General features: G+C 37.7%; 5 protein-coding genes across 6 annotated transcripts in view; 1 reads left to right on the plus strand and 4 right to left on the minus strand.

Annotated features, from left to right (window-relative positions):
- Nucleotides 1–24: 24 nt before the first annotated feature.
- LOC145488413 (uncharacterized) lies at nt 25–6,214 on the plus strand. The gene is made up of 6 exons (XM_081467269.1): nt 25–288; nt 1,179–1,271; nt 2,257–2,291; nt 3,418–3,459; nt 3,815–3,889; nt 4,797–6,214. The coding sequence occupies exons 1-6, from the start codon at nt 160–162 to the stop codon at nt 5,689–5,691; spliced, it is 1,269 nt and encodes a 422-aa protein (XP_081323395.1). The 5' UTR covers nt 25–159; the 3' UTR covers nt 5,692–6,214.
- Nucleotides 6,215–8,710: 2,496 nt separating this feature from the next.
- LOC145488415 (uncharacterized) lies at nt 8,711–12,862 on the minus strand. The gene is made up of 3 exons (XM_081467272.1): nt 11,547–12,862; nt 9,948–10,010; nt 8,711–9,424 (listed from the first exon to the last, which is right to left on the minus strand). The coding sequence occupies exons 1-3, from the start codon at nt 11,721–11,723 to the stop codon at nt 9,221–9,223; spliced, it is 444 nt and encodes a 147-aa protein (XP_081323398.1). The 5' UTR covers nt 11,724–12,862; the 3' UTR covers nt 8,711–9,220.
- Nucleotides 12,863–12,930: 68 nt separating this feature from the next.
- Nucleotides 12,931–14,504, minus strand: LOC145488414 (myosin regulatory light chain 12A-like). Its single transcript, XM_081467270.1, has one exon. It carries the CDS (start codon nt 13,905–13,907, stop codon nt 13,392–13,394), a length of 516 nt encoding a protein of 171 aa, XP_081323396.1. The 5' UTR covers nt 13,908–14,504; the 3' UTR covers nt 12,931–13,391.
- A 1,098-nt stretch (nt 14,505–15,602) lies between these two features.
- On the minus strand, nt 15,603–18,281 carry LOC145488471 (myosin regulatory light chain 12B-like). The gene is made up of 2 exons (XM_081467349.1): nt 16,378–18,281; nt 15,603–16,292 (listed from the first exon to the last, which is right to left on the minus strand). The coding sequence occupies exon 1, from the start codon at nt 17,566–17,568 to the stop codon at nt 17,050–17,052; it is 519 nt and encodes a 172-aa protein (XP_081323475.1). The 5' UTR covers nt 17,569–18,281; the 3' UTR covers nt 15,603–16,292; nt 16,378–17,049.
- Nucleotides 18,282–18,290: 9 nt separating this feature from the next.
- Nucleotides 18,291–22,902, minus strand: part of LOC145488469 (cobalamin trafficking protein CblD-like) — a 48,180-nt gene continuing 43,568 nt past the window's right edge. For both annotated transcript variants that reach the window (XM_081467345.1, XM_081467346.1), the window contains exons 3-6: nt 22,447–22,664; nt 21,638–21,841; nt 20,765–20,851; nt 18,291–19,926 (exon numbers count right to left, since the gene is read on the minus strand). In XM_081467345.1, the coding sequence (XP_081323471.1) occupies nt 19,717–19,926; nt 20,765–20,851; nt 21,638–21,841; nt 22,447–22,664 (719 nt within the window). In that variant the 3' untranslated portion in view covers nt 18,291–19,716. The remainder of the gene's footprint in view (nt 19,927–20,764; nt 20,852–21,637; nt 21,842–22,446; nt 22,665–22,902) is intronic.

The raw sequence follows: 22,902 nt of genomic DNA on the forward strand, positions 1-22,902 counted from the left end.
ATATCACGTAGAAGTTGTTCTTATGCGCCCGCAAGATACACATGCTTTCTTCTCTTGGAAAATCGAAAGGATTGGACATTACGGTTATAGTTTTTATAGATTTTTCGCCAGTTTGCGGCTCAAAGTGACATATCAGAAAGAAGAGAGAGCAGCCAGTAGATGGAGCACTACACAAAAGCTAGTAGTCACGCTGCTGAGAGGGAAGAGAAGAAGGAAGTATATGATATTCATGTCAAGAGTGGAAGCAAGATAAAAAACATCATATCTCAAGCCTACAGACTGCTGAAGGTACGGAATAGAAACTTTGTAAGATGATTTCACTGACTGTCTTCAGTACTGAAGAACTTCATTGAACGAAAAATTCGGGCCATCATAATTTAACCATTGATATAAGCATAGAAATGGGATTGCCTTCAATTACACACTCGCTACCCCTACGTAGACTGAGAGCTGTCTCTTTTCCTAGTATGCAATGCCATTACTAATAATATGCAATGCAAAACCATACTCAATGTTATATATTCTGGTCAGACCACCAGGAACTGCTTTGGTTTGCATGGACATTAAGATGGATTCCGCTCAAAGTTTGAGCAATAAGTGCAAAAATTAGTTACTAAATATCTACTCATTGAATACTATTTAAAACAACTCACTTGAGTTAATTTCTCTAAGTGACCCACCATTAAATTCCCAAGCATTCTCGAGAAAGTTAATGTCAAACCTCATAAGAATGCTTTAAGCGTGTGTTTTTAACTGATGTGAAACGTCTGTCTTGATCAAAATATGGATAACTTCAGCTTCAAGTTTCCCTCGCGGGTCAGCTTGAGAGCTTAAGTCTCAATAAGTCCTTTTAACTGTTTTCAAAATATTACTATGCCGTGAGGTTTTTTGGTAACTTAACTTTGCCACTATTGCTTGAATGTTCTGTGGAAATCATCTTAATTTTGATAAGTATTCCAAATCCCAATTCTCACTAAACTACATATCTTATTAAAGGAATGATAACAATGATAAGATCATTTTCTTGTAAGAGTTAAACCTAGTTGCTGACCAAAGTGTGGCACAAACCATCTGCTGTTTCAGATCACAATAGTCACCTTCACTCAGTCACCTCAGAGAAAGACCTGAGTAAAATTAGAACTGATTTGCTTAGTTGTCTTTCCTTTGTTTTCTCACAGAACAAAGAGGAAGAGAAAATAGTATTAACTGGCTCTGGACCTACTGTGACCAAGACCATCACATGTGCTGAGATTATCAAAAGAAAATCTAAAGTAAGTCACGGGACAGAAATGTAGGGAAGCCAGGAGTGTTCAGCTATCAATTGTATTGAACAAATCATCCTCATGCAAACTGGCTAGGATACTAACACAACCACAAGTCAGCCGAAAATTATTAACACAAATCCATGCAATTAAGGGCCCATTAACCAATTCATGCGCACACTCGTGCACGTTGCTAAGGAGGTGAAATTTCACTTCCGGTCACTTACGCCAGCCTGAGCACGGAAAATAAAAACAACTCAGAAACTTGCAAATTCGCTTACATTTCAGATGTTTTTCTTTGTGTTTCGCAAAATGCAAAGTAAAAAAGTACAAGCAAAGACAAAACAAGAGAAAGAGAGAAAAACAAGAGCAATACAAACAGAAAAACTAACTCCGTGTGGCTTTCTTTGATCTTACCAAAGTGTGCTGGTAGTGTAACTTGCACACACGCTGATAGGGTAACTTCCAATATATATCGGGCTCACTTCCGGTTTCTTTAAATGCTAAAGGAAACATGGTTTGTCATTAAATCCAGCCTTTTTCGATGAATCTCAATTAAAGCCAACGTTGGCAATATAGCTATGCATTTCTTTTTCGAAATCATGCTTTTTTCAGAAAATTACAAATTTTTCAATATTTTGAAATGCTCTCAAAATCTGACCTTTCAGAAATGAAACAAAATCAATGCATAGCATAATGAGGATTTAAATTAGAATATTAAATCAATGAAAAAAATCTCAAGAAAGTAATTTGTCTGGGAGCCTTTGCATTTTTTCTGTATTAGTCACATGACTGTGGGCGTGGCCTGATGATGTCATCACTAGTGTTACTGATCATGAAAAAGCTAAAAGACTTGAAATAACTCTAAACTAACTAAAAATGATGAGGTTATATGAGATTAAATTTTCCCTAGCAACGGCTCGAAAAGATTGGTTAATGGGCCCTAAGATGTACTTGCAAGGTTGACTCATAGTTTTGTTATCTCTTGGTTTAGGGTCTGCATCAACTGAACAAGTTGTTCTATACAAAGTAAGTCTAGTATACACAATGGGTAATAAATATATTTTTTTTTGTGCAAATAATAAGTGCCGGTAATTGAGAAACGGTTGGGCCATGAATATAAGGTTTGACTGGCAGGTTAAAAGTAGCAGCTTTTCATTACTATTTATTTGAAAATATCCTTTATCAGCCAGCTCTTATGGAGTAAATTCAATAGGTCACTTTTGACATATTAAAATTCAGGTTGATAGTGAGGCCTAAAGGACACAAACAAGAAATGAATAAACAAGTCACTCAATTCCCTTTGTTTGTGTCCTCTAGGCTTCACTATCAAGCTGAATTTTAATATATCGAAAACAGTCTATTGTTACAAATGGAAATATTTTAAATGACCTTTGCACTCTTTCAATGTCCTGTAAATTGTTTTTCCTAACAACTGGATATTTCCTTATGGTTAGTCTGCCCGACTCCAGAATTGAGCAATCTGATTACAAATGCTGGGTGGAATCATTGTTGTGATCTTGATTGAGACAAGTTACTTTCCACTCCAAGAACAGTAATTGTTATTGTTACATAGTCTAGCAAATAGCATTTTTAGGCAACTTAACAGAATTCTTGGGGGTCACCTTCAGTGAACTAGGATAAGAAGCAATATTCCTAGTACATGTAGTTTACTTAAGTTTAGCACTGGCACTGATCAGGGACTTACCTCCTCCACTCTGTTAGGTAAAGGTAAAGTCTGGATATGAGCCAAGTGGCTCATCAGGCTGGAGCTTATCCTGGTTTCTGTAGCTTGAAGTGCCTGGGAGTATTTCTACTTCCCCCTGGATGTGATGCTATCGCATGGTTACCCCCCAGCATTACATTGTAAATTTGCCGGTACCCATTTCTATACCTTTGTGGAGAGAGGCAATATGAGAGTTAAGTGTCTTGCCTAAGAATACAACACAATGTCCCTGGCCAGGGCTCGAGCCCGGACAGCTTGCTCCAGAGTCGAGTGCACCAACCATGAGGCCACCACGCCTCCCACTCTGTTAGACTAGAACATAAACTGAAAGATAAAGTTTAACTTAAAAAGATAAAAATATCAAACTTTTTTGAGAGTGATTTCTGATGGATACATGCCTGTAACTGATTGTCATTTTTCTATGTTTAGTATTCAAGATACATGGGAACCAAAAGAAGAATCATTAGACAAGTATGTATCTGCTACAAATACAATAATTGATTGGTACAGACCAATTTTCAATTGAGTGTCGTAAACCGTTAACCCAAAACCAAAGTAATCAATCTAACCAGTCACAAAAAAACACAGACAATTCACTGAACCAATCAAAACTCAAAGTAAATACATGTAGATTGGAATTGCCCAAAAAATGTGCATGAGTGAGTCACAATTGGTGATGATTTTACTTGTAACTGGATGAAAATGGGCTCAAGTATTTTTAAACCAATCATGCAGTATAGTAATCGAAGTCCAATTACTTTCCAGCACTGAAGTGGAAAACCACTCTATTATGAATCAAATACTGAGTTACATTTTGCTTTGACAGGCTTCAAGTAACAAGGAGGGTTCCATCAATAACTATCACTCTGTCCAAGCTGCCATTAGATGCAACATTACCAGGGTAAGCCCATTGAGAATCCATTATGGTTTTTAGTAAAACACAACTGACAGTTTTCCATGAGATCTCTAAAGTAAACGCCGAAAAGAGAGTTGAAAATACATTGCGCAGTGGAGTATTTTTCATGAACTGCAAGATGTTTGGAAATGTGGGGAAACGCTTTCTGGAGTGTTTGATATATCTTCTCAATCAAAACTAAAACTAAGGAGAAAATAGAAAAATAAAATTGAAAAAACCTACACTGTATTAATATCCAAGCACTATCACTGTCATGATTTCCGTTTGTTTAAACTTGATGAATTTTAATGAGTTTGATAATAAAAGCTTAACTTTTCTTGGTGGAAAGTTGAATGTACTGTCCCTCACATAAAGTGATATTTGACTTGTCTGATTGTTTCAGTAGGAACTTTCTTTGTTTTGTGTCTCAAATTAAAACCAACTTAAATTTCCTTGGGTGTTGCATACTTTCTTTACATGATGTTTTGAGCTTGGAAAATTCCTCATTTAAGATAATCTGTTAAACAGGCAGATTAGCAGGTTAGCACGATACACAAGTGCAGGCACAAAGCGCAAGAACAAGTGTTCTCACGCTTGTGTATCTTGCTTTGCTGCTTGTGTATTGCGCTTTCCTGCTAATCTGCCTGATCTGCGGGGGAATTTTAATATGGCGTAAGACTGAAGAGGTTTGGAAAGTGAAATGTAGTTTGCATTGCTATAAACTTTTCTGTGGCTAAAGAGAGTGTATCAAAAGAGAATCAAAAGATTCTCAGTCTTTCTAACTACAGTTTTCCTAAAGTATTGCTCTCAAAGGTATTGCTTTGTTGATAATATTTATTAACTAAGGGGATTTTTTTTTTCTGATTCAGTTTAACAATTTTTCATAACCATTTCAATTTCTTGTATTTGTCAGGTACCAGGCTCCTGGTAAATCTAAAAGTCCTGTCCAGTTTGGGGATGAAGACTGGGAACTAGCTTGGGATGAAAGTCGAGATGATTCTACTAAAACCACTCAAAAAACACACTCAGATCAAAAAGCAAAAGCAAAAAGAAAATCAAAAAGATTTATAGATAAAGGCACTACAGAAATCAAAACAGGAAATCAAGAAACCTCAAATAAAGCTGCCAATGCCCATTCAGACAAGGATGTGGATCAGGGGCATTTACAAGATAACATTTGTGAGGACCTGGAGGGACACTCTGAGAGTGAGAACTTGGGGACTGAACACAGGCAAGCAGGGCCTTTGCAGGGTGGTGACTTACAAAGTAAACAGTTGCAGAGGTTAGGCATCACTGTCCTGGAGAATAAACAAAGCTGCGAGGGAGGTCTAGGAGGTGGTGTCTTTGAGGGTAAACAAAGGCAAGAGGTGCATCAAAAGGGCAGTGTCCAGGAGAATCAAAACAATGGATGCCAGGAAGGTGCTGGTGCTACATTAGGCAGGGAACAGAGTTGTAAGGGAAATCAAAAGGTTGATGCATTGCAGAGTATCCAAATGGGTCATGTACAGGGTGGTGCTAGGGATGGTGAGGAGCATTTAGACCTTGGTGAACTGAAGATTCGACAGACCCAAAAGCATCTGAAAGGTGGCATCTTGGAGAGTCAGAAGACTGATGATAGATATCTAACACATGATATGTTGGGAAGTAATGAGAACCATTGGGGATGTCTAGGTGAGGTAGTGGAAAGTGAACAGGGGTATTCAAATGGATCACCGTGGACTGAGGGTGCACAAAAAAGACCTAGCAATAATGGCAGGCTTAAATCTAAACCATCTCCTACCAAGAAGCAGAAGGCTGAAGAGTTCTAGGTTTGTTATTTAAAGAGAGGGTCGTACAGGGCTATTCTCGTGATTCGTGATTAGATGATTTTATTTTCCGTGAAATGTGAATTTAGGAAATTATTCTTCGTGATCCGTGACCTGAAGCTTTTCTGTGGCCCGTGAAGAACTTGATTCATTAACAGATATTCGTGATTTCACCACTCTATTCCACGTTATTTTGAGATGCAAGTCCTCCGAATGGTTAAAGTCATCTATCGAGTGACTTAGGTATGCGATTTGCAATATGGAACCTTGACTTAGCTTTTCACAATTTTGTTTTCTTCAAACACTCTTTCTAGTGTAAGAGCAGATTATTAAAAAAAGTATCTTACTTGCTTATTTTCGTGATTCAGGAAAACAAAATTTTTATATCCGTGATCCTCAATTTTTTCCGTTCATGAACCATGCCAGAGACCCCCCTTTACGACCCTCTAAAGAGCAAAGGACAACTTACATGTAAGGCACATTCAGATTAAGAAAGCAAATAAAATTATTTTTGTGACAGACCATAACTTCTGTGGGCTTCTACAGTGTATTACCTATCAAGAAAATGTGCTATGATTTATTGCTTAAATATATGACTCAGTATGGTTGGAAGAATAGCACAACAGAAAGCAAATTTTTAGTTACACATGAGCAAACTTACCAGCCTTCTAAGTGTTCATTAAACACTCTGTTTGTGAGCGGTAAACGGAAACGGTACTCAACCAAAACACTTCAAAATCGATAAAACGTTAAACTCTAAACAGCACAAAACTCTCTAAAAGGCACAACAACTGCTCACTGGAAACTGACTCTGCCAATAAACGTCCACGCAACTTAAATTCATACGCACAACTAATGTACGCGGAACTTAAATTCAAAATGTTTCCGTGCGCGAACGCTATTCGCATGTCACGCCACTTCGGAACTGTCTTCTTAACACACTTCCATCTAAATCTCTGGGTTAATTTTCTGTGTAGTTTTGTTTTCCATACCTCATTTTATTCTTATGTAGTTTCACACATTCATTTAACATTACCAATCTCGCAATACAGTCGAACCTCCGTTTACAACGACCTCTCCTCAGTGATCAGTTTTCCAAAATACCAAAAGTTTCCCAGTCAAATCACTATATTGAGGCCCTGTTGGGGGGGGGGGGGGGGGTTTAGTCATCCCTTAACCCTAAAATTCTGGGGGTAGTTATCCCTTATCCCTAAAATTACCGAGACTGTTATCCCCAAAAATACTTATCTTTGGAACTTGACAATAGGTAGCAATTTCAGAGTAAAGCGACCCGTTTCTAAACAGATAACCTAATATTGCATAATTATACAGAAACTCTACAGTTTTATATGACATTACCTTAACATATTCTCCTCTCTGGTCAGTGGCTGACCGAGTTAAAGAGCCTTGGAGCAAATCTTGGATATCTGACCCAGCTTGCTTGAATTTGGACTGATAAATGACCCATAACTGTTCGTTACCGGTTGCCGGTGATGCAAATCCTTGGCAAAAGTGATCAAACGTGTGACAATTATTGAGAAATCAAAGCTATTTTTTGTTATCCTTAAAACTATCTCAGTTATCCCTTAACCCTACAATTATTTAGTCAGTTATTCCTTATCCCTATAATAATTATTTAGCCAGTTATCCTTTATCCCTCAAACCCCCAACAGGGCCTCTATTAAAGGGGCCACCTCTTGTAAGCGACCACGACCACTTTTAGAGCTAAAAGTTAAAATTTTTCTTTTGTTTTTAATCTCCCAATATGACTCAACATGGTCTAAGCTCTCATAAGCAACCACCTCCTGTAAGCGACCAAGGCTTGACATTTTGGGTAGTCGCTTATGGGAGGTTCAACTGTAATGTGCATAATTAATTTTGATAGTGGTGACATGTAAGTGTCATCTCCGAAACATCATGTTTTTATATCCCTACTTTCTAGTCTAAAATGTTTCACAAAATCTTCTGATTTAATTCATCAGGGCCTGGTTGCTCAAATGGTGGACAATACCATCCACTGGATAAATTGCTCTCCAGAGAGTGGATAAGTCTTGATGAAACAAAATATACTTAACCACTGGATAGAGATTTATCTGGTGGATAGTGTTATCTGCCCTTTAAACAACTAGGGACAATTGCATTTCTTTCTAGGTTTCTCGCATCCTACCCATTTTATAAATCAAAGCAAACCAAATTGTTTAGTGCTCTGTTACGTTCAGGTCTATACAACGGACCAAATACCTAGACAGCTATGACAATGAACATCTCTAGGCATTCATTCACAAAATTAATATTTTGAGAATAATTGAAAGGCTGCGGGCAAGAACATTCCCTGGATTTTTTGGTCATTTTTGAAAGTGCTCAAAAATAGCTGAATTTTGGCATGTGGGCTTCGTGTTACCTGAGAAACATTGCTCTGAAGTTTTTTCGCTGGTTTGCTCTTTGTTTTTTTTTACTCCTTACTTTTGGTGTGAAATTTCGGCATTAATTTATAATTTGACATGTGAAATTACAAAACTGCCATGGCAATGTTTGGCACAATAATAATATTTTTCTTGAAACAATAAACAAGTCAAAAGCCCACAATATTTGTAAGTGTAATTTACAATATTATACTAATGAAATTGTTAAAATTGTAATTTCCCTCACCTAAAGGCTTGGGAAATAATAGAAATTTTGACAAAATACGCAAGAAATTAATTCCTAATTTCCCTCATCACCACTTAATTACCCATACTTATTGTACTTGTGGAAACTAAGTTATCATGTCTTTCATGTTATGCAAGGTACATTGAAATATCTGATGAGATAAAGGGCGTTCCAAAGCTAGATGTAAACAAAATATGTAAATGAGGTCTGTGTATTAAGTTGATGAGCTGCCAGTTAAAATTCATGTAAACAATTCTTTGTCTCTTTAGACTTTCAAACTTGGTAATGAGATTTCCTGATTATAATGACAGCATCTTGTAATCCCACCAGACCAAAAAAAAAAAAAAAAAAAAACGCTCTGTGTACTCACTCCTCCACAAACTAATGTCAACTTTATTTATTACAATTCAATGGTAAACCATAGTAAGTAAATCTACTAAAATTATGACAAATCAAAAAATATCCCAGCAATTTGGATGGTTTACAAAAGAGCCCAAGGCTCCAAACCACTGGACAATTACAAAAAAAAAATTTGATTAGTTATAGTAAGACCTTTTTATGTCCAGTTTTAAGAAATACAAAGCTGCAGCCGTGGAGATGGCCAATGAAAGTACATTGCACCTGTCTACAATTCTTACAAAGAGAATCGTCTATGCCCTAGACTAAGCGTAAGTCTTGATAGTTGTACAAAACTGAGCAAGTTTATTAAACCAAGCTTGCACTGTAAATGAGTTCTCTTGGATTACATGAGATGATCATGTCATGACCACCTACAGTTCTCCTTACCTGTCTAGTTTGAATTTTAATACAAAGCTATACTAACAAATTCATTATACAAAAATCTAATTTAGACTAGAACATTAATATTTTTCATTTCCAGTTGCTACACTGTTCCTATCGACAAATTTTCTTCATGGCGATCTCTGTCCAATGTTTGAATTCTTGTACGACAAACAACACATTTCAAGGGAAGATTGAGGTCATTCACTGCCACCTGAAGTGTTTTGACAAAGCAGCGGCGACAAAGAACTCGGTGTTTGCAGGGGTATGTCTGAATGATGGCTTTGGCACTGTTGCACACAATACACTGCAACACAAATAAATCAAAAGGAAGGTGAAGAATGATCATCACAGTAAATTTTCCAATTTAAGCAATTGGAAAGAAGAAGCCTGAAAAATTCAGGGCTTCAACAATGTTGAAGCCTTGCAAGTGTAAGTGTAAAAATACCCTTGGTAACGGTAAAGTCTGCATACAAGCCAAGTGGCCCACCAGGAGCTTATCTGGTTTCTGTAACATGAAGCGACTAGGAATATTTCTACTCCCACCTGAATGGGATGCTAGTCCATCACAGGGTTACCCCCAGCATTAAGTTCACCGTTACCCATTTATACCCCTGGGTGGAGAGAGGCACTGTATGAGTAAAGTGTCTTGCACAAGAACACAACACAATGTCCCAGGCCAGGGCTTGAACCCAGACCGCTCGATCAGGAGACAAGCGCACCAACCACAAGGCCACTGCACCACCACCCTTGGGTCTTGTATAATGGTTAAAATTACTCTTTTGTACAACAAACATTCTCAAAATAGCTGCATAAAACCACAGCCCTACCTCATCATCTTCAGTATCAGGAGTTTCAGGTTCAAAGTTATCTAAAGAACCAAGAAGTTGTTCCTGTTGATAACACCAAAATAAAACTGAATTATTTGTTACATGGAAATTTTAGTATGGTTTTTACAAGTATTACAATAAAGTGCCAATATATAGCAACCATTCGCTTTGTTTTTAACAGCATGCTTTAAAAAGTACAAAGCAATTGACTCAAAAATCAGGATGAAAAACAGCAAAATTTTGTTATCCCTTAAATTCCAGAAGTGATCAAACTCTAATTTCTCATTTCAATACTGATGCATCATCAGGCAAACAGGTGACAAGTATAAAGAAAATTTTCAACTGAGTCGTATTATCTTGATGTGACACCACCTTCCCAGAACTGACATTCAAAGAACTGATGGCTGTCAGTAAGAGAAAAGGACTCAAGTAAACAAGACTTCAAAAGAAACTTCTCGTTTGTAAATCAATTTTAAGTCTATTAAAATAAGTTATCCTGTCTTGGATTTAATCAAAGTCTTGCAACAATATACAATGATCTTACTAGTTAGAGTACCCTGAGTGTTCACTCCAAGATGGTAAAAGACAAATTCCAGATCCTGGGAAAACCGTTCCAAGACCCTTGTGTATCTACCATGGGAAATTCCATCACTTTACTTGAAGAGATATTTTAAATATAAGGCATCAACAAGATTCTCAGGAAGTTTGCTTTTCTGGTATATATCATACTATAAATACAGATGTGTTGTGTGGTGTGTGTTTGACCATTTTATACATAATCAGCTTGCAAACTGGTAATCTAGCATTTTTAACCCAGTGGTTATTTGAGGTTGCCAGTACCCTTACAAAATTATAACTTTTAATTATAAGAGAGACCAGGGAGAGGGGATTCTCCTAAGGAGAATGTGCTGCCTTTGTATTTTGTTAAATCTGCAAATGGTTAGACATTCAAGGCTTCTGGGATAAGGACTGTAAACTGTAGGCCTCGTCTCCTGCATCTTCAGTGTTACATGATTAGCAGGGGACATTAAAGAACCCACACACTTATCGAAAAGAATAGGTCACGTAGTTCCCAGTGTTGTGGTACGGCCTTGTCTCACAGGTTGGTGCTTTGCATAGGGTAAACCTCATTTCACCTTTCCTCCTTGGAAAGAATTGTCTAAGAAAAATTGCTATGAATACAACTACTATGACTAATACAAACTGTACATTGCACTCTGCACTACCCGATATTAAGTTGGCATCCCTGCAGGAAGCTTAACCAATTAATTCAATTAGAGTTCTGTTTTAATAACTCATTGTCAAACTTCCAACATATTAAATATTAGGCTTACTGTACCAGTCATTTATAGTAAAGAAATTTAGCCTCTTCATCAGTGAATAAGAAGCAACTGTTGCTTTTTATCCACTGATGAAGAGGCAGCAGCCTCGAAACGTATGGAGGTTTACGTACTTTTCGTGCATTAATGAATATTTACAAAATATCTTTATATAACAAACTTTGCGCAACGCAGTTTTCTTCTTGTTTAGTCAGTTATAGTTATTACTAGTTACGAGCAGTTAATCAAAGCATGAAAGCAATGATAAATTGTACCATACCAATTTGTCTCGTAATTCGACCAGTTTCTCGACTCTTCTTCTGCGCTCCAATCCTATCAACTCGTCGACATTAGTTTGTTCTTTCCTGGAGAATTGATACCACAAATAGAGCGCACCAGACGCAGCCACGATACCGTACAGCATTGGCCTGCCATAGCGACTCAAAAAGCTTGACATGATGATGTGCGAATAGTTAAGAATGAGCAACACTTATGTTATTACAATATTAGAGAGTCAACACTCCACATTCATCGCAGGAAAACCAAAGACAATCACAACTTTACGACAAGTTTCGCTCTGAACAAACTGTAAAACATTTCGGGAATCATGGGAAGGCGCCAGTCCTGACCTGGTGGGGTGGGGTGGGGTGGGGTGAGGCGGTTCTCTGGGGAAACCGTTTTCGTCATTAACTTTAAGATCTTGGACCGGATTTATGAAGTTCCCCTAAATTAAGATACATTCTAGGCAACAGATTACATAGAGCTAACCTAGCAGGGCTTAGAGGACTGGCTGAGATTAGCCATGCAGCCACCTGCAGTGTCGGTTCAGTTATGCCAGCAGATCTTGTGAATCAAAGGCATCTGCGGTCAAGCATCGATCGATACCCTTGATCAACCCATGATCAACACTCGATCGACATGTCAATCGTCATCCTGATTGATACTCAGTTGACAATCAATCAACATCTCAATAACTCGACACTCCATCGCTGGTTTGACAGTTGGTCAATTGTCGGATGAGTGTCGAAAAATCACAAGTCAAAAATTAGTTGACTCCCGACCAAATGTTGACTGAGATGTTGATCAAATATGTCAACCGAGGTGTTGATGGAGTGTCGATCAAGATGTCAACTGAGGGTATTGATCAAGGGTATTGATCAACACTCTACCGCAGATGCCTTCAGTACACATTATCTGTACCAAATAGGCAGCCAACAGTATGGATAGTGAAAAACACATTTTGAGACCAAGACCCAGAAACCATTAAAAAATATCTTCAGAAATGTTTGGAACATCCAAAGAGAAGGTGTGGTTTGGTCTCCTAGAAAGTTCCAGCACTCTCAGCATGCCTGCAACTCAGAAAAAGTGGACAGGTATACAAACTGTTGCTGCAGTTGTGGACAAGGGGAACATAACAGCTAATAATAAATTGACAGTGATGAAAGTAAAATAACTGCTGTTACAGTAGTGAATATGGGTCTGACTGATGTCTCGAGTACTAGCAAATTCATCCAACACTCTTATTGTCAACTTTCCAAATTCACTATCGCGGGCTTTCAACTTTAGGTTGATTAGTACATGTAGCCAAAATTTACCACACATTCTGTCAAAGGATACCTTTCCCTCAGTAAGAATTACAATCACACATTATTATGTTTTACTCCTGTTCTTGTTTTATTTATAAAATATATTTTGTGGCACTAACAATTCAATTGTAAGCTGATGCTAAGCACTAGAAATATAAGATAATTAGGACTTACATCGACAAACATAAACCTGACAAGACACCAGGAGAACTTCAGCGATGTGTTCAAGTACAGGGCTATTGCGATACAAAATTTATCATTAAAAAGCGATCCACAAGTATTATTGAACCCCAAGTTATTTGCTGTCCTTGAAAAGGCCGGTCAATAAATTCTCGTGAGTCACTTGAGCCATTTCGTTCCATTTGATTGATTCCCGTGCCAGACATTCCAAAGGCAATATAGTGCCATAAATGGCAAAATTCGTTAATCTTACCACACTAAAACTAAAATTTATCTCCTAAAAAGCATTTTGGTAAAAAGTAGACCGTTAAAAAATTCCCTCAACAAAAACAGGCTTTACTGAAACGATTCTTGCAGCGTTAATCGTTGTCGTCCTTTTTGCCGTGTTTTAAGATGTGAGTAAACTTCGTGAAATCCAGATAACCATCTTTGTCGATCGGGGCGTCACGAAGCACGTCATCTACTTGGTCTTCAGTGAATCTGTCTCCCATAGTAGTTAGGGCCTCTTTAAGTAATTCTTCATGTACTTTGCCGTTGCCATCTTCGTCAAAACAGGCAAAAGCGTTATTTATCACGTCTTCAGGGTCTGTCCCGTTCAGTTTCTCGCCAAACAATGTTAAAAACATTGTAAAGTTTATAGGACCCGGTGACATTTTCACCATCTCTTCCAAGTACTCGTCGGTAGGATCTTTACCCAGTGAAGCCAGCATATCGTGCAAATCCTCTTTATCAACAAAACCATCGCTGTTTTGATCTATCATGTTGAAGGCCTCTTTGAATTCTTGAATTTGGTTCTGATCGAACATGGCAAATACATTCGAAGTGGCTCGATGGGCCCGCTTTTTTGTGGTCTTTTTCGTCTTTCTTGACGCCATGCTGCTCTCTGGGTTGTACAACAGACGAAATCGGAACAACGACGACACACAGACGCTATCTCACAAACAGTTTTCGCGTAAAAATTTTACACAGCACCTCCCAAATTATACAAATGAAACACGAACCCTGAAGCTTTCACTTTCCCGGATATTGGAGCCCAGGCCAATACAAGTGACGAAACCATGAAGTAATTTCCGGTTTCCCACACCGGAAGTTTGAGAATACCATACAAGGTTTCAGGGAGTCCGAAAAGGAATAATGGTCAATAATCTTTCCACATGATCATGAAGAAGATGCATATCTGGGTCTGGTATTCGAAAGCTGATCAGTCCCAAACTTCTCTTCTGAATTTTACATTTTACTGTTGGCTCAAGTCTTTTATTTTATTTATTTTATGTGTCCCCTATTAGTAGAGGGTTTTTTATCCTCGGCTAGAATGTATTTGACACATTAATAAAGTTATTGTTGTTGTTGTTGATGATGATGTGTGAATCTTTAGAAAATTATTTTCCACCGATAACTTCTAAATCTAAGATCTAACCCAGAGTTATTTGTTGTCTGTTTGACCTTCCATATTTTCAGTTCTCTCAAGCCTATTGAGGGTGCAAGCAAATATTGAAAAACACAGAGTTGAACAAGTTCAAATGCAAGAAAACAGCTGTGGACAGATCATGATATTTCCTCTAGGGTCCTCAAGATGGCCCTTATTCCAAGGGCTACTTATGTTTTGATGGGATGTTATTTTATATATATATATATCTGTTTTTCATAAGAGTATTGTAATTGACAGCAGTAATGTATGTAATTAGCCGTAAGTAATATAGTGTATTGTAAGTAATATGTTGTATTGTACAGTTGAGTACAGTAAAATTTATTACTAAAATAATAATAATAATAAAAAAAGTGAAATAAATACTTTGTGAGAGAGAGAGGAAAAAAATCCTATTTATTTATGAAGAGTGTTAGTGAAACTCGGTGTGCGGTCTTAGTGTTTTATTTTTCACAACAAAAACTTTAGTGGTAGGCAAAATAAAAATACAAAGGAATGTCAGTCTTCTTCTTTCCTTTACTATCTTATCTTCCTGTTTGTACTGTGCTAATAAAATAGAATTATTTATTTTCATCACTTGAAGAGATTTTCAGGCTTATGGCTGACGTAAAATCAAAGTCTGTAGCTCACTTGGTACCAGGGAATGAACTAAATCAAGTCATATATAACGTTTACATTTTTATCCTACTGGTACGTGTGGTACAAATCTATGCTAAACAAAAGAGGCCTCTCTGCCTCAAGTCTAGCCGCCCCATTAATGAACAATGATTATGAGCTCAAGATTTCAATTGTGTGATAAATGACAAGGCTGCAGCCCAAGTCAACTATCATGCATAGAAATCGAGAGCAAATAATGTAATTGTTATAGTGTAAATCTACTAGTTGTTAAGGTTCCTGAACAGGCCCTTTAAACAAATGATTGTCAATTATAAATTATTTGTCAGTACTAAAATTAGCCTAACTGACCTTGTTTTGAGTTGATAATTTGAGAGAATTTTTACTCTCAAATTAGTTCAGTGAGGGTAATTTACATGCACAAGAATTTTAAATTGGCAGCATCTATGAAAAGGGTCTAAAGATGACTTCACAATAGTATACCAGTATATATTAAGCCAATGAATGTAAATTAACGACATGAACAATATTCAAGTATGTAGTTAAATTTATTGCCCAAGAGACTGTTTTCTAAGTGAAAAAAGTAAACACAGCAATAGATTGATAAATGATCGAACACAAACTCAAATTACAATTATTATGTCCATGTTTAGATAGTGATGCAAAAAATTGTAAGAACACAAAATGACATGTGTTTTCTCAATCACGCTCATGCATGTTTTCATATTCACTGTTATTTTGATTCCCTTAACTAAACATTTATTCTTAGTTCTCACAAATTCACTGATTGTTTTAAATTAAATCTCAGAAGCACACACACTTACATTTGATGCCTTTCGTCAGTCTTTACTCCCATTAAAAGCAGTACGATATCAGATACATCATGACACTTTCACAGGCATACCTATAAGCTTTGCAGCAAATATAATGTACATCTCAGTCATAGGTGAGGTGTATTCAAACAATTGGCAGGGGGAGGACGAGTGGAAAGTTTTTGAAGTGATTGTCCCAGTGAGGGTAGTTCGTTCTGAAAGAAACTATACAGTTGGCAATTGGTTTTGTTCTACAAAAGGGCAAACTACAATAGTGCCAGAACTTGGGATCAGATATCATTTGCACCTCCCTGTCAACATATCCCACAGTAGTGAGTACCCCCCTGCAATTGAATATTCATCTGCACCTTTGCATACTAGCAGCTCAATACAGGAATTGCACTGTGCTAAAATGCACTTCGGCTTTTCTACACTTACCACTTTGATTATCCTATACAACACTCTGGTCTGCCTTAACACACTTTGGTTAGCCTAAACAGCACTCTAGTTAGCCTGAATGGTGCTCTGGTTAAGTTAAGGACCTTAGTTAAGTTAGCACTGACTTGGGAATATTAAGCTCCTTTATTATAAGATACATTCCCTGTATTAAGCTGCATGTCTTTGCACTGGCTGATCAAAGGAAAAGAAACATCTGAATGGCATATAGGAGGCTTGTTTACAGATAAGCCATCTACTTTGAACTTTAAACTTGTTGAAATATCTGCCTGCAGGAACAAGAATGACTGACAATACGGAATTACCCTAAACTTCAATCACATCCACCTAACTGGTGCTATAAGAAACGTATGGAGACCAGTCAAGGGAAATATTTCACTGGCAACGGGGCCAAAAATTCCAGCATCACTATTTAGAATTACTATACTTACTGTACAAACTTTGAATCTCAATTTTCTTTTGTTACTCCCAATCAACAGCTGTCTAACAAAACAATTGCTTGTTTTCAGAGCCAATAAAATCTTTTCGTGGCTCCTGAATGTAAGCTTAAATAATCAATGTCCTGAAGTCATGCATAAATAAGATTTCACTAAAATGAATGATATTTGTTAATCCCACACAAAATTAGTACAACTAACCCAAAGACCATTACCGAATTATCAAGTTACTCTAGACGAAAAACGTGTATTGAATCGGTTCTTAGGGTTGTCAATCATCGTCTTCCTTTTTGCCGTGTTTTAAGATGTGAGTAAACTTTGTGAAATCCAGGTAACCATCTTTGTCGATCGGGGCGTCATGAAGTACGTCATCTACTTGGTCGTCAGTGAATCTGTCTCCCATAGTAGTTAGGGCCTCTTTAAGTACTTCTTCGTGCACTTTACCGTTGCCATCTTCGTCAAAACAGGCAAAAGCGTTTCTAATCACATCTTCAGGGTCTGTCCCGTTCAGTTTTTCACCAAACAATGTTAGAAACATTGTAAAGTTGATAGGACCCGGTGACATCTTCATCATCTCTTCCAAGTATGCATCGGTGGGATCCTTTCCCAGTGAAGCCAGCATATCGTGCAAATCTTCTTTATCAACGAAGCCGTCATGGTTTTGATCTATCATGTTGAAGGCCTCTTTGAATTCCTGAATTTGGTTCTGGTCGAACATTGCAAACACGTTCGAGGTGGCTCGATGGGCCCGCTTCTTTGTGGTCTTTTTCGTCTTTGCTCTGAGAGCCATCTTACTCTCTGGTTTTAACTAGCACAGGCTAACCAAAAGAAACGCTGAGATACAACGAAAGAAAACGTTTCCGTTCAAGATGCTATACAACCCTAACGACTGCACCTTCGCTTTCTTGTGCAGATTTTTACCGGCGGATGACTTTCCCGGATATTAGAACCCAGGTCAATGACGTGCGCGATCAACCATAGCTAGCCAGGGGTGGAGCAGGGGTTGGGGGCGGTGGTACTCGGGAAAGCCCATAATAAAAGGTGCTATCAAAAAGTCCAACAAACCAGAACGTAACCCAGAAAGAGTCTTTTTCTCTGCCTAAAAACAATGAAAGACCAAAACATGAAGAGAGTTCCAGGGAATTTTTGAATCCACCTTGCTTTACTCATTGTGCAATCTCGCCAATGGCACATGATACAGGCACTAAAAGTTCCCACTTTGCAACCTTTTGAGACTTAACACCCTAAGAGGTACCAAATCTACTTTTATAACTCCTAAAAGGTGTGACAAGCACCCCATCCTTTTTGTTATGGGCTGGAAGTACCCCTCCCCATTGGGGCAATCTGTTACAAACTTGAGGCAGACTGCACCAGTCTTTGAAAGTGTGGACCAGTAAATGTTTGCAGAAACAAAAAACCGAATCCTTCATTGCTTACATCTTCCATTCAAAGATGTTCACATCTCCCATGTCACTATTCACAACAGAGCACAACCTCACCCTCCCCCCCACCCCCGCCAAGGTCGACAACTCAACTTTTGACACAGGACGCTGATAGCGTTTATTTTATTGTTTAGTCTTTCCAGATAGTCCTCTATTTCTAATCCACTGTAAAAGTATGGGATGACTGTAAAACATTCCTCTGCTAAGGTGGTTCTAAACCTCATTTAACAAGCTAAAGAAACTATTGTGTCTGTTGTCAGTTCAAGACCTGCACACAAGGTGGGAGGCCAAATTAAAAGAGCCTTAAAGACAGGGATTCAGAATGTAAGCTGGCAAAATTTTCTAAAACATTTTTCATCAAAACATTGGGGCTAGCAGCCAGCGCTCTCTTCCTTCACACTTGGACTTCAGTATATGTAGACTTGATTTCTGCCACTCACTCGAGCCTGGTCTATGTTGTATGCCCCTTTCTCGCACAATAGCTGGTAATGGAGTCTACAGTATATGTACTGGAACATTCCAACATATTGGTATCCATAGTTATCTTTTTATAACTGTATATTTTATGTACAGAAATGAATCTAATCTTAGGACATGCTAAATGAACAACAGTGTCTTTCATTTCGGCTGCCTCTTCTGGTCATTGTTGGGAACCTTAAGGACAGTGGCAAGATGAATGAGAATACTTTATTTACAACTGAAACTTACTGAGCAGAACAACAGATAATTTTGTACATGCAACATTTGCTCTAGTATGCTTCTTAGCTGTTCTTTGAAAACATTAAAGTCAGGCTAAATTTTGGGACTTAGAGCTTAATTCTACATTATGTACTGTAGGACAACCTGACACCTACGAGTTTTAAACAAAAATATGATTTACTTTCCAGAGTTGTCCTTGAAATAACTGCTTAATTAGCAGCCAGGAGAGTTGAGTGAAATTCATCTTAAGAGAACAGGGGTAGTCTTTTGTGGCTTTTAACAGGAAAAATATTTTCTAGCTCCAATGAAGACATAGCTTTCATCACTAACATTGAAGGTGAATATTTTCTGAGAAAAACAACCTAGCAACTTCAAAATTAGGGGGAAACGCAGATACAACAAGGTCTTTCAAACTCATTTGATCTCTGTTTTAGATGACCCAATATGAGACAATGTCTCCCTGTCCTAAAGTAAGATGACTGTATTCTTTTCAATAAATTCTATCCTTTTTCTGGTTTGTTAAGTGACAGTTCCTTTAAACATTTCTTTGTTATCAGGGTGGATTGGCCCACAAATATTAACTACCCAAAACAAGTGGCCACCCATAAATAAATCTAAACATCACAAGGGTCAAAACTGTTCCACCTTTACAGTAGTTGAACCATAAGTGACCTGGCAACAAGCTCATCACAAGAAATGGCAGTTCCATCCGTGGAAGTGGTAATGAAATAAAGAAGATATTAAGGGCATTACAACTTTTTTTTGAAATATAGAAATTCTCACACAGTCCTTTTCTTCTAAGCTGAAGAATTCTTCTGTACAAGGCTGCTGTCAAGTATATCAGAGTTAGCAGGGGCATTAGTAAATATAGTTCCAACAAAAGCAAAGGATCCCCACACATGATGTGAGATCACTTTGCAACAGCCAAGATCCATTATATTGAAGCCCAGATGGTTGTATCGTTCATCTGTCTCAAATAAAGTGCTGTTTGTGTGAGGTCCAAAGAACTGGAGATAAAAATATAACACAAAAAATAAGTAAATGAAGGAAGATCTAGTGGTTAAGGAAATATAGCTAGTTAGGGGGGAGTGGGAGCAGTACATGTATGTTTAGGGAGTGGATGCGGCTCTGGAACTGAAAGGCAGCTAATGAGGTGTGCTGAGTCAGTAGGCGGTTGAGTAAACTGTTTTTTCCAATTCTGGGTTAACTATTACAGCAAAGTAGAAATATACATTTATTACACAACTAAGTTAGTTAATAGGGCCAATAGCTAAAATCAGCCAATCAGATTGCCATTGTCGCCATTGTCAGTCCAATATTCTCTCAGTATTGGACCAGGAAATGTCCCAAATGATCCCTCACAATCGCTCTCGAAGATGTTTTGGTTGTTTTATGGCTTACATTAAGTTTAAACATGAAAAGGTTTTTTTCTTTTTCTTTCCACTCTCTCTCCTGTCTGGTTTGTTCAACATCAGACATGAGTATACACATAGTTGGCTCCCAATCAGAATTGCGCGCTTTTTTCTAGTCTGTGATCATCGCATTTTTTCTATACATTTTCAGTCATGTAATAAATATCTTATTAACCAAGTTTGGTCAGGACCATACTGGGAGAAATGTCAGACCTCAGTCTTTTTTGAACAGTCACCTCACTGTGCTCGATCAAGACCTTGGGCTGATATTCTCCCTGTACGGCCCTTGTGCTTGGTTGATAAGATGTATATTTAGCTAGTAGATCTACTAAATACTAGTCACTTTGTCCATACAAGATTACAGATAATACTTATCTTCTAACTCCTAGTTTTAGAAGAACTAAAAGCAAAGATATAAAGGCCTGAAACTTACTGCTGTGCCTGATGATGGATCAATGAAGTCTGCCCAATAACCAGCTGCTAGGAGACTACTGCAGATCTCTTTTGCACTTTCTACAAACTGCAATGTAAAGTAGTGAGTCACATCTCTATTTCATATCATTGTAAACCACTTCTTGTCAACAGTAATGAAGAAAAAATTCTGTCTAGAACAGAGCAAAATATTTGTTAATGTGCAGTTCTAGAAAATACACATCTTATCCCAGGGAGAGTCTCTGAAACATTCCTAACAGTTTAGGGGAGGGGTTTCCAAAGCCAAAGTGTTTTGACAAAACTATAAACTATAAGCTGAACTGGAATTTCCAGGAAAGGGGGTTGAATGAGAAAAACTTTCAAAGTTTACATGTAAACAATTATTATTTCTATTTATTATGATTATTTCTATTTATTATGATAAATCCATGTAAGTTCAACAGAGTAGTCATTGTCAGTCAAACAGTCCTTCCTGATAACAAAGCCATATTAAACTCACTGATGGAATTTGGGTGTCACTCTGTTTCAATATACTGTCACTGTGAAAATGAAAACTGCAAAATTCTAACCACAACTTGACTCAAAACTTGAATATTTATCAGATCAGTAATATATTGATAGGGATATAAGAATTAGCTTTACATTTGCATAATTTTGGCTGCAAAAAATAGTGGTTGAATGTCACAAACACACTTTTCTCCTCACCCTTTTTCAAATGCTTGAATGTTGAAATGCAGAAAATCAAATTTCTACAATTTCATTCAGTTCACTTGACTAACTTTAGCATGATCTTCTTAACCTTAAGAAATTTACCTACAGCCGGAAAAAAGAAAAAGACATCGACTAGACTTTTTTCCTTTCTTATTACACTTACACTAGCCATGAGACCTTCTCGTTCTTCCTCCACATCAGGTGACCATGCACTCATGTCATTCTGAGTGTGTTGGCTGATGCTCACCACTGTTAGCTGGCCCATTTGCACTCCAATATCAGGAAACAGCTCCATGAAGCCTTGGTGAAGGAAAGATGGGCACTGTTGAACACTGCACTCTACTGTTCCAACAGCTGTAGTACTCTTCTAAAAATTACAGAAAAGTTTTTTGATGAATAACTGAACAGACACAAGTACATCAGATGTAAAGGCAGCTTCAATCCATTATATAAAAAGCCTTGTCACTTCTAATTCAAGAAAGGGAATAAAATTATTGCTTACTCAGGTATGTTGTCCAGGCTGTGTGAAGAACTTTTTTCAAGGTTTGAGGACTTATGAAGAGTAGAAATTTTATTGAAGCTTAGCACTTAATTGGTGGCTTCACAAAAGCACAACATAGGTATAGGTTGTACAAAAAGGACAGTGAAAAGTTCACCAGACTGATTTGCAAAAAGTATGAATTTTGAAGCAAATGGTGCACATCTCAGGTTTCCACATTGGGGAATTTATTACAATAATGACAAACAAAAAAATTACTATTGTTGTGCTTAACAACTTGCTTCCTCAACTGCACAACCTTTAGACCAAAAGGTTAACCTTTAACCATCTTTCCAGTTTGTGGACCAAGGGAGAATGGGCATGAAGGATCATATAGATTGCAGCCAGATAGTGGAGAGCTAAAAGAGCCAGTTATGAATTGAATAGTAAGATGTGTCCTTCAAGTATTCATTATGCGGCCAAGAATTAACTACCTCTGTCTCAACAGCTTCCTCATAATTTTCTGCAACATCCTTCATGTACGTATCTATGGCCACTGCTCTTCTGATGTCATCTGATTCCAACTCTAACAGTGCTTCTGCCATAGTTCGTCTGTGAGTTAGTTCAATACCAACATTTCCAGGAAGAGGAAAGTGAGGGTCTTTTGGAGCAAATGGACCAAGTCTAGCATCTGGCCAGTTACCTTGATGAGCTGTAAGAAGGTTTGAGTTAGGTTTTCAACACAAAGTAAACACTGCATAATCAGTGAAGTGTGGTCCCAGAAAGAGGGTCCTGAAAGGATGGGGGGTACCATTCTCATTTCCCAGCCCATATTTTTTTCCAAATCTCACTACCCAGTGCTCAAATCCCATTCCCACATGCAGAATTCAGAAATAATCCAAGTGTTATCAATACGAACCAGCTCTTTTCTCTTCACACCCGCAAAATTA

Source organism: Orbicella franksi, chromosome 5 (genome assembly GCF_964199315.1).
Source record: "Orbicella franksi chromosome 5, jaOrbFran1.1, whole genome shotgun sequence".
Lineage (NCBI taxonomy): Eukaryota > Metazoa > Cnidaria > Anthozoa > Scleractinia > Merulinidae > Orbicella > Orbicella franksi.

Coding starts and splice junctions, on each gene's coding strand:
- LOC145488415 (XM_081467272.1), bottom strand. CDS start 11,723: ATGTCAAGCTTTTTGAGTCGCTATGGCAGGCCAATGCTGTACGGTATC. Junction 10,011..11,546: donor TCGAATTACGAGACAAATTG/GTATGGTACAAT, acceptor TGTTATCAACAG/GAACAACTTCTTGGTTCTTT. Junction 9,425..9,947: donor CTGATACTGAAGATGATGAG/GTAGGGCTGTGG, acceptor TTTGTGTTGCAG/TGTATTGTGTGCAACAGTGC.
- LOC145488413 (XM_081467269.1), top strand. CDS start 160: ATGGAGCACTACACAAAAGCTAGTAGTCACGCTGCTGAGAGGGAAGAG. Junction 289..1,178: donor AAGCCTACAGACTGCTGAAG/GTACGGAATAGA, acceptor GTTTTCTCACAG/AACAAAGAGGAAGAGAAAAT. Junction 3,890..4,796: donor TTAGATGCAACATTACCAGG/GTAAGCCCATTG, acceptor TGTATTTGTCAG/GTACCAGGCTCCTGGTAAAT.
- LOC145488414 (XM_081467270.1), bottom strand. CDS start 13,907: ATGGCGTCAAGAAAGACGAAAAAGACCACAAAAAAGCGGGCCCATCGA.
- LOC145488471 (XM_081467349.1), bottom strand. CDS start 17,568: ATGGCTCTCAGAGCAAAGACGAAAAAGACCACAAAGAAGCGGGCCCAT.